General features: G+C 51.8%; 1 protein-coding gene across 2 annotated transcripts in view; it reads left to right on the forward strand.

The window, feature by feature from the left end:
• The window catches only part of RAB11FIP1 (RAB11 family interacting protein 1), a 30279-nt gene extending 18590 nt beyond the window's left edge, over nt 1–11689 (forward strand). The window contains exons 4-6 of one of the 2 annotated variants that reach the window (XM_020282678.2): nt 72–1847; nt 2589–2697; nt 7896–11689. In XM_020282678.2, coding sequence (XP_020138267.2) covers nt 72–1847; nt 2589–2697; nt 7896–8114 — 2104 coding nt within the window. In that variant the 3' untranslated portion in view covers nt 8115–11689. The remainder of the gene's footprint in view (nt 1–71; nt 1848–2588; nt 2698–7895) is intronic. The other variant, XM_020282680.2, reaches the window with a different exon arrangement.
• Nucleotides 11690–13178: the final 1489 nt, after the last annotated feature.

The following is a 13178-nucleotide window of genomic DNA, read 5'->3' on the forward strand; positions in this document are numbered from 1 at the left end:
TTTTTGCATGTTTTTAGTCTCCCGCATGCGTCTGCAACTGACCCGCAGATTTTATTTTGTCGTTTTTGCAGACTGGACGTGTCTCCAGAGCCCCAGCCCACAGCCAGGCCCCCTCCTCACCCTCACTCTCCTCCTCCTCTTCCTGCTTCCCGCTCTGGTTCTGGCCGGGCACCTGTCCCCTCTGATTCGGAGCGTGGTTCAGAGGCACGGTCCTCTGAGAGTCCTTCTGCCGCCTCCTCTCTCTCCTCCCCCATAGCAGCGCCCATTGCCACGTCCACTCCGGTCGAGAGCTGGCCTCCCGCAGACAAGGGCCCGGCCAGGTCTGGAGAGCCGCCCCCGCTCCTTGGGGCAGAGTTGCAGAAGGAGAATTTAGCACCAGCCCCGAAGAATGCCGTTTCTTCTGCCCTGGGGTCACTTTGGGGACAGCCGCCCGTTCCGCCCCGGACGCCCCCAGAGACAGGCACGGAGAGCAGCAGCAGGGGCGGATCCGAGGAGCCTCTTCGGGAGCAGCCTAAAACGGGGCGACAAGAAGGGCTTCTGAGGCCCCCGCGCACAGAACGAGACCACTCCCCACCTGAAGAGGCCCGGGAAGAAGAGGCGTCTGTCCTTCCACGGGGCGGTGGCAGAGTGGCGGGCCCGGCTGGGAGGCCCCCCCTGCCCGGGCCTTGGGTGGGGAACGAAGCTGGGGACGGTGGGGCGACTGCTTCAGTTACGGCAGCCGCCGTGCCCCCTCTTCACGCGGGAGAGGCGGCCCCCTGGTTTGACTCCGGGATGGGCAAGTCTGCAGAGAGAGCGGACCTGAACGCCAGGGAGGGCCGAAAGAAAACCAAGAAGCACGTGTCGTTCTCCGAGCAGCTCCTGGACGAAGAGGAGGTGGCGAGGCCCGCTGGGGGCACAGAAGAGGGCGAGGGCTGTCCCCAGGAGCTGGCTGCTGCTGCTGCGGGGACAGCCGCTGGAACCGCATCCGGCGGGGAGCCTGCTGGAGATTCCCGCACAGAAGACACCGAGGGGGAACCCACTGCCGCCGCACCCGGGCCCCCGGCGGGTCCTGCCCTCCGCCCCTCCCGCGAGGAGCGCCTCTCCCAGGGCCCCGAGAGCCCAGCGGGGGACACCCTGCCCTTCAGGGTGTGGGCAGAGGATGCCCTGCCGGCCCAGCGCCAGAGCAAAGCCAGTGACCACGAAGGGCTGCTGTCTGACCCCCTGGGGGACCTCCGGTCGGCCCCTGATGTTCCATTTCCCACCACGGCTGACCTGAACTTGACCCTTCCTTCCATCCCCGAGGTCGCATCGGATGATGAAAGAATAGACCAGGTGGAAGAGGACAGACAGACGGCAAAGGTGGCCACTGCGTCCTGGAGCACCGGCGTGGGGGCGGGCGGGCGGGCGCCTGCAGAGAGCCCGCCCAGGGACTTCAGGCCGAAAGCGCCCGGAGCGTCCGTGGCAGCCCCTTCGGGACAGGCCGCGGCTTTAGGAATCCAGAAGCCACACCTTGGCCAGAGCCCCAGTTCGGAGGCACAGCTGCCAGGCCCCGGCGGTGGCGAGGGAGAAAACCCGAAGGGAAGCGGGAGTCTTAGTCAGCGTCCTGGCACGTCCCTGGCCTCTCCCCTCCCCAGCCCCTCCCTCTCTGAGCCCTTTCTCTCCACGCTCTCTGTCCCCGGCTCTCCACATTCTGACACCCAGCACGCCAGTGCAGCAGAATCTCAAAAAAAAGCAACAGCAGAGGGCTCGGCGGGGAAAGGTGAACATTTTGGCAAGAGGAAGCCACTCCTCCAGGCCTGGGTCTCACCCTCAGAGACACATCCAGTCTCAGCTCAGCCGGGCGCTGGCCCCGGGCCGGCCAAGCACAGGTGAGAGACGGGGAGATCGCCTTTGTGAGTGTGAGCCGTGTCCCCCCAGCCCGTTGCCTGCAGGGGTTTTGGCTTTCTGCTGGCACAGATGTCCTGGTGTTGCAGCCCGCCTGTCGTGCCGGCGGGGGCCGTCCCTCCTGGGGGGAGTGACTCCAGACACTGCCGCGTCCCTAGCAAGATCAGAGCAGCAGTCCTCAAAGACAGCTCAGGAATCGTTCTGAGCAGGGTCACATTTGGAGCTCACACGTTGCAGAGGTGTGGGTGACCAGTATCTTAACAGCCTCACGTGATGACAGTGGGTGGCAGGGTCTAGCGGTGTTGAGAACTTCCTTCAAGCAGTGCCCAGCGTGCACCCGGCAAGTTCGTTCTGAACTCTTTTCTTTGCTCCGGTGACACAGAGCTCTGTGGGGAGCTCCACCGTGTGGAGTCCTAGGCTCTAGCTGCCCCCAACAATAAGAGACTGCCTTTAAGGTTCTCCTGATACTCATAACAAGACTGAGGGTCCCCTGAGAACATCAGGACACCTGGCCAGGGACGTGCGTTGCTGGCTTGCCTGTGGCTGCCTGGCCCCGACTGCCTCCGTTTGCACAGGAACTGAGACACCGGAGATGTGAACAGCGGCGTGGACCATTCTGCCCCTCGTCTATCTAGCTCGCTGGCTGCCATCTTTGAGAGGGGCAGTCTCTTGGTCTTGCCCTTCCTTACAGAAGTGTCTAAGGATCCTCTCCCCCTTCTCTTTAGACCTCATCCTGTGAAGCCCATGAACACAACGGCCACCAAGATTGCTAACTCCAGCTTGGGAACTGCCACCATTATCAGTGAGAACATGATCAACGAAGCCATGATGAAGGTAGGTCTTCCGGGAAGGTGCCGTGGTAGTTGGGGAGCTTCAGAGCACCCGTCTAAAGACACCCTTGTGTCCATCCCCCTGGGCGGCAGGCAGTGCCAAGACTTACTTAATCATAAGTCTGGTGTCTCTGGGTCACCTTTGGAAGCCCTCGGGGCATCCCATTGGATAATCACTTTCCCCCCTTATAGTTATTTGGTTATTGTTGAATTTTTTTGTGTGTCTCGGGCAACATGATCGACGTTGGCACTTCATTTTAGTGAGAAGAAAAAACGCCACCCACACTCTGGGCCCCTTCAGGTCAGATGTTTTCTTCTTCCCCATGTTTCCTTTCTTATCTTTTGGCAAGAATATAAAATTCTTACAGTTGTAATCATTGCACAGATATACTTTTTCAGGAACTTTAGTTTGAAATGATTTCAAACATTAAAAAAAGTAGCAAGAACAGTACAAAGAGCTCCTGTGAACCCTTCCTCCCGACTGTCCAGTTGTCCACATTCGGCCGGGTTTGCCGTGCCACCCTCACGCCCCACCCTTCCTCCGGCTGTGCCTGCACGGGGCCGTGCGCCATTCTTCTTTCCAAACCACTTGGAAGTAAGTTGTATGCCTCGTGCTTCTTTTACCCCTAAATAGGTTAAGGGGTAAAAAGTATATAATTCCTAAGAATCAGGACATTCAATCAAAATCAGGGAATTTAACATGAATGTAACGCTGTTTTCTCAGCCGTGGTCCATATTTCAATTTCCCCAGTTGTCCCACTCTAGTGTCTTTTTAGTTTTTTGGAGATTTTGTTTCCCAGTCCAGGGTCCCTCCACTGCGTTTGGTCGTCTTGTCTCTGTATTCCCCTTTGCTCTGGACTAGTTCCTTAGCATTGTGGTTTTTTTTTTTTAATCTTTCAAGACCTTGACACTTTTTAAGAGTTTAAGATCAGTTGTTTTGTAGACTCTTCCTCAGTTAGGGCCTGTCTTGATTTCTCCTCGTGCTTTGGTTGACGTTACTCATTCTCGGCAGGAATTAAACTGTGCAAATAACGTGTTCTCCGTGCTTCATCTAAAGAGTGTCAGATCGTCCCACCAGGGACAGCAGTAACTGATGATTAAGTGGCATCTGCCAGGTTCTCCATGGCAAGGTTGCTGTTTTATCCCTTTACAATTGAAAAAAAAAACATTTGTGGGGAATTCATTTCAGACCATGTGAATGTCCTATTCTTCATCAAACTTTTACTAACAGGCTTTCATATCCATCAGTGAGTATGATGGCTGCAAAATGATAATTTTTTTCAGCTCCTTCACATGTATGGAAATAATCTTAAATTCTCTTTTCCACACAACAGTATATCATAAGCATTTTTGCATGTTGCTATTTTAAGTCTTTGGAACCGTCATACCAGTATTTACTTAACCATTCCCCTGTTATTGGCTGTTGAGGTTGTTTTCCGGTTTTAAATACGAATTAACACTGCAGTCAACAGTTTCCTGCATAGAACTTTTTCTCTTCTTTCTTTTAGATGGTGTCCTTAAGCTAAATTTCTGGGGAGAGTATTGCTGGTTTAGAGGGTCTCTTCTCTTTAAAAAAGCATGGGCTAACTTTAAAAAAAAAACACTCCTCCCCTCAAAAGCAAAACCAGCCTTCCAGATGATCTCTGCCTGGGAGTGTCTTCACCTTGCCCTTTCTGGGTCTAAAATCAGAAAGATCTAGAATATGGCCTTGCTGTAAATCCCTGGTCTTGGACTCATTGTCGTGGGGACTGGAAGAGAATGATTTACGGAGGCACTGGTGACCCGTAGTGGCAGGGATGTATTATATTTCAAATGTGTGCAGAGGAACTGACTCCTGGGAACTGCAGTCTGTAGAAGTAAACATTATTTTTATTTTAGTCAGGGCAGCTAAAGTTTCACTCAGCTATAGATTTTACAGTCCCGTGGACTCCAAGATATCAAATAGTTTTGTTGTTGTTGTTGCTTTTTTGGTGGGGGAGATGGGGTCTTGCTATGTTGCCCAGGCTGGAGTGCAGTGGCATGATCATAGCGCACTACAGCCTTGAACCCCTGGCCTCGAGCAATTCCCCTGTCTCAGCCCCTGCCCCTGCAGTAGCTGGGACTACAGTTGTGATCCATTGTCCGTGGCCGAAAGTGTTTCTCTAAGTGCCAGGTGGCAGTTACTCCCTCAGGCTTCATTGTATCTCTACTGCTAGGAACGGGGATGAAGACTCACTGGAAGCTGGAGGTCTGAGTTTTGGACAAAAGAGGCCAAGTAATCATAACTGATTACTGCTGAAGACAAGCTGGCACCCTCCAGCAGACCTGCCCTGTCTTCTCTTGCAGGACGTGCTGACAGGGCAGGTGGTAAGCATCGGCCTCACAATTCCCAGCCTCAGCCAGAACTGTGTACCTACTACATGTTAGCCCTCGCCTGAAAATGTGCTCTCACCTTGACCAGCTTGCCCGGCTTCTGTGTGGGTGCTGCACGTAGAAGAGACAGCACTTATCTCCCTAGAGTTAATGATATTCCCCAGCATAGTGGGGCAAAAGAACAGCACAAAGGGGACCAGTAATGAAAAATGAGGGTCATTTAGCAGCCTCCCTTCTCCTCTCCCATTTATTGTGGAATGCAGCAGAGCTTCAAAGAGAAACAGGCACCTTGTTTTCAGGAAGTTGGCAAGACCCTTGCTCCTACTTTTATTTTTACTCTTCCAAGCTCATTTAGTCAGGGGCTACTCTCTCCTGGCCCCGATTAAGAGAATAACTTGCCTCAAAACAAAGGCGCCCGCCGCTCGTTTTGCTCATGGCTCGGAAGCCCTGCTGCATGCAGTCCCTCTGCCTGCCGCGGCCAAGCCCTGGGTCCCGGCATACCTAGCAAACATTCCGAGTGAGTGTGCTGAGCTTCCTGGAGACTGCTGTTGGCCTGCCACATAATTGATGCTTTGTGCCAAGGCATAAGCCAGTGTTTATGAAAATAACTATGCTTTGGAATACTGCAAAATAAGAGAGAGGTTAGGGGAAGAAATTGCATACCTAAAGTTATGAAAAGCTAGCTGGATCATTACTACAACGATCTTTCCCCCCTTTGGTTATTGTTTTAGGGTCTCCGTCCTTTATACGATTTATAACTGGGAGGTTACTATTTACCAAGGTGGTTTTTAATGCTTCTGTTTTTAAATAGTACAGCCAACTAGATCCAAAAATCATCTGTTAACATTATATGGAAAGAGTTGGGCACACATTTGCGTGTACGTGATCATTGTCACACCCACGTAAAAAGCAAAATCCAGGGTGAAAATCCTGGTAGGAAGTATGCGACAGTGGCCGCTGTTCTTGCTTGCATTAGTATGTTCTCTGTGGCCAGTGCTCACCTTTTGTAACGCTCTGGAATGTGTGTTGTAATTTTCAAATCATCACATAACCAGGCTCTTCTGATTTCAAAGTCCTTTTCTCTTCTTTTTCGAGACTGCCGGGGCTTCAGTCGTGTCGTGGAAGGGTGGGAGTTGGTTCTGCTCTTGCCTTGGCTGCGGTTGGAGGGGGCAGTCTCTCGGCCTTCCTGCAGACCGAGAAACCATAGACCCCCAGGGCAGCGAAACTGTTAACTGCCTCGCAGTTCTGCAGGCAAAAATCCTCTCCGTCTTGTGTCTTTAAATTTATAAATCCTCCTGAGCCACAGATTTCAGGAAAAGTCACTTTTGTCTCCCTTAATGGAGACTTGCACAACATGTTACTTTCTGTTTAATCTTTATCTTGTGTTTCCTTGTGGCTCAGGCCTCTCGGGCTTGCAGTTGGGCTCCAGGCGTCCCGGATTATAGGCTCCGGGGAAGCCCAGCGACCGTGCAGGGCACAGGCTGCCGTGCGCCCAGAGGGTGCGACTAGATGGCTGAGGGTGAAGACGGGTTGCTCTTGGGGTAGACTCTGCATATTTTGCGAGTATGAAATAACTTCAGGTGGGGCCTCTGGCCACTGCGTCGGCTAATCACCAATCCCTGTGGGTGCGGCTTGATCAGCAGCATGTGGTCGGGGTGAGCAGCGACCTGCGGCACTGCAAAGAGGGCCCTCGTTAGCAACCTCGTGCTGGGTGCTGGGTTCTGTCATGGGCCCCTTCTGGTTTGGGGCCCGTCTCCAACTCTGCGCTGGGGTTTGGTCGTGCAAGCTCCTAGTGTACCCAAACGAGCAAATGCTCATTTGGAGGACTGAGTCCTCCCATGATGGCTTTTTTTTTTAGTGACAGAGTCTTACTCTGTCGCCCCTTCTAGAGTGCAGTGGCATCATCATAACTCTCTGCATTTGCCTGGGCTCAAGCGATCCTCCTGCCTCAGCCTCCCTAGTAGCTGGGACAACAGGCATGTGCCATCATACCTGGCTAATTCTTCTATTTTTAATAGAGACGGGGTCTCGCTCTTGGCTCAGGCTGGTCTCGAACTCCTGACCTTGAGCGATCCTCCCGCCTCAGCCTCCCAGAATGCCAGGGTTACAGGAGTGAGCCACCGCGCCCAGCCCCATGATGATGTTTCTTAAAACCCCAAACCTGGAGTCAAGTCCAGAGCCCCCCCCGCCCCCCCCAGCCCGTGAGCCATGTATGCTTTTTATTAATACATCTTTAAGTGCTCATAAAACAGAAAACAAAAGCAAAAAAAGCCAAAGAGGAACTTGCAATAAAGGCCATAGGTATCCTGCAACATCTAAAATATTTATTCTCTGGCCCTTTACAGAAAACTTGAGTCAGCAGACTCTTTTCACTCTAAATTGAAAATGTATTCCCAAGAGACCCAGATCACAAGTAACATTTTGTTCTTTTGGGGTTTATTTTATTTTTTTTTTTGAGACAGAGTCTCGCTTTGTCGCCCAGGCTAGAGTGAGTGCCGTGGCGTCAGCCTAGCTCACAGCAACCACAATCTCCTGGGTTCAAGCGATCCTCCTGCCTCAGCCTCCCGAGTAGCTGGGACTACAGGCACATGCAGCACCATGCCCGGCTAGTTTTTTCTCTATATATTCATTAGCCAATTAATTTCTTTCTATTTATAGTAGAGACAGAGGTCTTGCTCTTGCTCAGGCTGGTTTCGAACCCCTGACCTTGAGCAGTCCTCCCGCCTCGGCCTCCCAGAGCGCCAGGACTACAGGCGTGAGCCACCGCACCCGGCCATTGCGTCTGTTTTAGATAGTAGATTTCTGTGCCCATTCGGTGACATCTCCCCCTCCTCCGTGTCCCCCGTGCAGAAGTACAGCCCCTCAGACCCTGCTTTTGCCTACGCGCAGCTGACCCGCGACGAGCTCGTCCAGCTGGTCCTGAAGCAGAAGGAGACCATCGGCAGGAAGGAGCTGCAGGTGCGGGAGCTGGAGGACTACATCGACAACCTGCTGGTCAGGGTCATGGAGGAGACGCCCAACATCCTCCGCGTCCCGGGCCAGGTCGGCAAAAAAGCGGGGAAGATGTAAATCGCCGGAGGAGCAAAACAGGCGTGCTTTCTGTGGGTTTGTTTCCGCCCGCTCCCGAGGTCGAGAGCCGACCAACCTGCCGGGCTCCGGGTCGCCGGCTCCCCCGCGAGTTATCTGGCCAGAGTCAACTCCACCCACTGAAGCCAGGTTAATGATTACAGTGAATCTTCCGCTGTGTGTTCCCACGCCTGTAACTTTTAAACGCCGCTGTGCCTTTACCTGGGTTTGTAGATGTTTCATGCCCACCAGAGATGTGGTCATCGGGTCTGACCCTGAGCCCCAGACTGGGTGGCACAAGGAGGTATTAATGCGTTTTAACACTAGGGCTTTCTTTCCTTCTTGTGGAGACTTTTTTTCAATGCATATCCTCTGGTCATCAAAGCTTCGGGTGAAATGAGAAGAGGACCCTGCAGTCGGTGCTGTGTTACGCATCCTTTCTTGGCTTTTGAGTAGCTCAGGTGTGCTTCTGGCTGCAGATGCTAAATTTTGATACCATATAAACCTACCCAGGTTCTCAGACTTGAGTCTTATTTTTTTTTTTTTGATGGGAACAGAGGCATTTAGGGAAAGCCTCTGGGCGTGCCTTCTAGATGTCGAGCAAGCTGCCTTTTTTCTAAACGTGTGAACTTCTATTCTCGAGCCTTAAAATGTGCCCTTTAGACCTGTGGGGCCATTCTGCTGGAGACAGGAAAAGCACAACACAGGAATTAGGAGAATTACTCTTTACTCTGTGATGGGAGTTGGTCAGAGTCCCTCCCTTGGTGGCAGCAGGGTTCCTGCTGGCTTGACTTGCCTGTTCGTGCCTTGATCGGGGTTGGTGACCCCGGCACCCACTGCCACCTGGTACAGAGTGACGTTTGTCAGTGGGATTCCTTTGGCCACCCTCCTCTCCCCCTGTGCCTTTGCTCGGCTGGTTTCCTTGGCAACACTTCCTGGGGAGAGACAGGGTCCACCAGGTCCTCAAGCTGAAGAAGCCCCTTCCTTGTGCAGGGGACAGAGACCCACAGTCTTGGGCCACGAAGGGCTTCAGCTGTGTCCCTGTGTCTGTCCTTCGAATACCTCCTGCCCCTGCCCAAAAGGAAACCCAAGTTACTTCTGGGATACTGGGGGAGTTGCAGTGAGGGGCTCAGTGCAGTTAATCAAACTTAAAAGCCAATAGAAAGAAGAAATGCCTCGGCCTCTAAACTGTTGTTTCTTTTTCCTTTTCCTTCACGAATACACTCACAGGCATTTTACCTCCTTGTTATAAAATTGTGAGGAGCAAGAAGATGATATTTTTTGCAGTGCTGTATTTTCAAAACCAGATTAATAGACATATACTTTTTAAACTAGGGTACTTGACCCCTTCTTAACTGAAACCACCAGTTCAGATTCTTCGGGTAAATTCATTGTTACTCACCTAATATTGGAACTGGAATATTTCTGCATTGCTCATTTTTTCCTCCTGGCTGTGATAGAATCTTAGCAAATCTCGTGCTCTCTCCTAGGGGAAGACTGTCACAGGCCCATGGCCTGGGCAGGGGTTGAGATGATAGCAGTGATTAAATTGGGACTGTCTTCTGTGTGTGTTCTTGTTATATTGAGGGTAAGAGGCAAGATTACCGGCAGCAGGATCCCTTCTCAGGCTCCTGTCTGCTGCAACATTGGTCATTTTGGAGCACTTTAATCTGAAGGATGATACTGTAACTTGATTTATCTAATTAGCTTTTAATTATCTACAGCTATTTTATTTTATTTAATTCCTCCTCCTACGATACTGGGGACCACTGTAAACTTCTCAGACGACTTGTATTTTTGTAGTGCTATGAAATTTATTTACAAACTTATAAAAAAAACCCGTATATTCACTTGAATTCTAGAAATGCACATGCGTGTATTTGTTCCGCATTATTTTTTACTTGATATGAATGCATTTTTACTGTGATAACCCAAGTGTGCGGGGCAAGGGGGGCGGGTAGGGCAGGTGTGCACGGAATGGTCTCTCTTCCCTTGGAGAGCTGGCCCGGAGACCTGCGCTGTTTGCGAGGATGGCTGATTTGGGGCTATCTGCTGCTAGGACCTGGGGCGTGTGACTCAGGGTGTGGGAGGGAGCTCCTCCTCCTGGAGCAGTGAATTCCTGTGCTCTGAAATGCCACTTGGAAACTCTGGAGAATGAAGGACAATTGGCTTCAAGGGTGTGACTGGCTTCTGCCACTGCTGGGAAAAAATCCAGTTTATAGCATTCCTGCATCTCACAAGGTAGATAACCTGGAGGCCGTTCAGTGAATACCTGTTGTCCTTCAGGACTCAGCTTTGCGGGGTGGTTGTCTAGAAGCTTTAGCTGCTCTGAGCCACTAGCAGAAGGTGGCGAATTGGAGCCCTGGGGCTCCGCCAGCTGGTGGCGTCAGAGGGCACAGTGAACTCACAGCCAGGGAGGGGCTGTGGTCTGGAGAAGCTGGGGCAGTTCTTTTCTTGGCCTTGCCTGGCTGCCTCCAGAAAGAGCCGTCAGGACTGGAGGGGAGCATCAGGTTAAATACCAGTGAACTGCAGCCGGAGGCCAGCGTCCTGAAACACGCCAGTCCTCTGTCCCGTTGTTTCATATAATCTCCTTCCTTGGACCGTGGCTGGTGTCCTGCTCTCGCCTTTTTTTTTTTTCCAAGACACAGTCCCACTCTGTTGCCCAGGCTAGAGTGAGTGCCGTGGCGTCAGCCTAGCTCAAACTCCTGGGCTCAAGAGATCCTCCTGCCTCAGCCTCCCGAGTAGCTGGGACTACAGGCACGCGCCACCATGCCCGGCTAGATTTTTCTATATGTTTTTACTTGTCCAGCTAATTTCTTCCTTTTTTTTTTTTTTTTTTTTTTTTTTTTTTTTAGTAGAGACAGGGTCTCGCTCTTGCTCAGGCTGGTCTTGAACTCCTGAGCTCAAAGGATCCTCTCACCTCGGCCTCCCAGAGTGCTAGGATTACAGGCGTGAGCCACTGGGCCCATTCCTGCCCTTGTCTTTTATTCCAGCATGTTAACCTCGTCAAGGTAGGGGAAGGGAAGAGGAGGGAGTTTGCCCCTTGCCATGCTGAAGGGCTGTGGACCCCGAGTGGTGTTGATGGTGGGATGAAATGCCCTGCCTGCAGGAAATGAGATGCAGGTGCGTGCTTTCTGGCTTTACCAAGGGTGGGAGATCGAGGCCAGAGAGGGCATGGAAGGCCCATGACACTTAGCCACACACTGTAGAGAGGCAATTTAATGTTAAAGGATGCACCATCTTCCCTCCCTGGGTCCTTTCTCCCAATCAACCTTTTTCCTTTGTTTAGACTGACTGATGAATGATCCGTCAGGGCCAAAAGGTTAATTGCCTTAAATGGAGAACTTTAACTCCTAGCGTCCACACCAGCCTCCCCTCCTGGCCTCCCCACACCTACTATGTGAGCTACAAACTGATGTCCTCTCTTGCCACTTGAAGGATCGCCCAGCGTTTCTGGATTACAGAATTATGGTTTCCTGCTTTGCGACTTTGGGAATTTTGAATTTCTTTGGTTTTCGTTTTTAAGAAATAACCTAAAGTTTCCTACAACACTAAATAAAACGGTACTACCTTTCAAAGATTCGTGTCTGTGCTTTCGTATGAATGGAAAGTTCTCCTGTCTTCCTGGAAAACCTCTTGGGTGGGGGTGGTGGCCAGCGTTTCTCATCCTCTGAGGGCCTCTCACGTGGATTCCTGCTGCGGCCGTCTTGCCTGGTGCCGGGAGATCCCGGCACCCTTTTTCCTGCAGAGAACGGGACATCTCAGATCCCTTCCTATGACACACCCTTCATCTCGGCCTGCAGGGTCCTGGCAGTTACCAGGTAAACGTCACTGGAATGCTCTGCTGCCAGCGCCGCAAGCTGCCACCTTGTCCCTTGGCAGCAGGTGGCTTTGACTGAGCACATATGAACAAGGGTCCTTGATCTCCCCACCCTGCCACCACAGGGTTCCCAAAGAGCAAAGTCTTGGCTTCGAGGGCGTGAGTGGAATTCACACTGGGTTCAGAGCTGATCCTCAGCTCAGGCAACTTAGTCGATCCGTTTCTGCAGAGAGGGTGTCAGGGCTGCACAGGAGTCTCTGTCGGAACTCATCTCTCCCAAGCCCTGAGCCTGGAGGTCCGCCTGCCCCACGAGCGTGTCGAGGTCCATGCTGCAACGTCCAGGACCTGTTGGAGCGGAGGAGATGCTTTCGCGCTCGCAGAGATAAAAGCCACGTGTGGACAGACGGAGGCAGGCGGTGCCCGTGAGCCTCCTGGGTTGGGGCTAGGGGTGCTGCCCCCCTGGTTACCCCAGCTGGACATCAGTGGTGGGACCCACCTGTAAAGGGACATGAAAACAGCTTCTCCATAAAACCCAGAGCCCTCCAGGTTTGATTTAAAACAAACAAACAAACAAAAAAAAACCTCTAAGAGGAAGGTCTCCAAGGAAGTAAAGCTTAATTACACAAATGACCCCAACCTTTCTCTGTGGTTCATTTCACTTGCTTTTGGAGTTCTCTCCGTTTGGTTCCTGCTACTGCCACCAAACCCAGCCGGCGGGGCAGGCTGTTGCATTTTTCAAACTCCAGCCTAAGGAGAGATGCACCCTCTCTTTTCTTTTGAGTCTCCTTGGCCCAGTTGCTAATAATGGAAAGCTTTTTTAAAAAGTGCCAAGAAAATAAGGGGAATAATTATAGGACATAGGAACAGCACGGAGAGTAAACTTTCCCCAATCCAGATTTCTGAGTCAGTCAAGCCCCAAAGGTCCAGGGGCTTGGTAGGCACCCGCCCACTCAGCCAGGTGGCCTCAGGTTCTTCCTAGCTGATCTGAGGCCCCTCACGTTCTACTTTGGAGGAGCAGTAAGACGCTGTTCCCTCCACCCCTCCCCTGTCCACTCAGTCTGTAGATTTTTCTAAGTAACATGTTCATTCTTGGGAAAGAAACAGAAAAATCACAATTTCCCCACTACCAACAGGATCACTGTTGTTTTGACTTGTCGTGGGAATTTTCCCCTCCCGTGAATAGATAACATTTTAAATCGAGACAGTCCATATTGATCTGAACATATCTCCATCCTTTAGAGAGTGTG

The sequence above is a fragment of the Microcebus murinus genome, chromosome 24 (assembly GCF_040939455.1).
Source record: "Microcebus murinus isolate Inina chromosome 24, M.murinus_Inina_mat1.0, whole genome shotgun sequence".
NCBI classification, from domain to species: Eukaryota; Metazoa; Chordata; class Mammalia; order Primates; family Cheirogaleidae; genus Microcebus; species Microcebus murinus.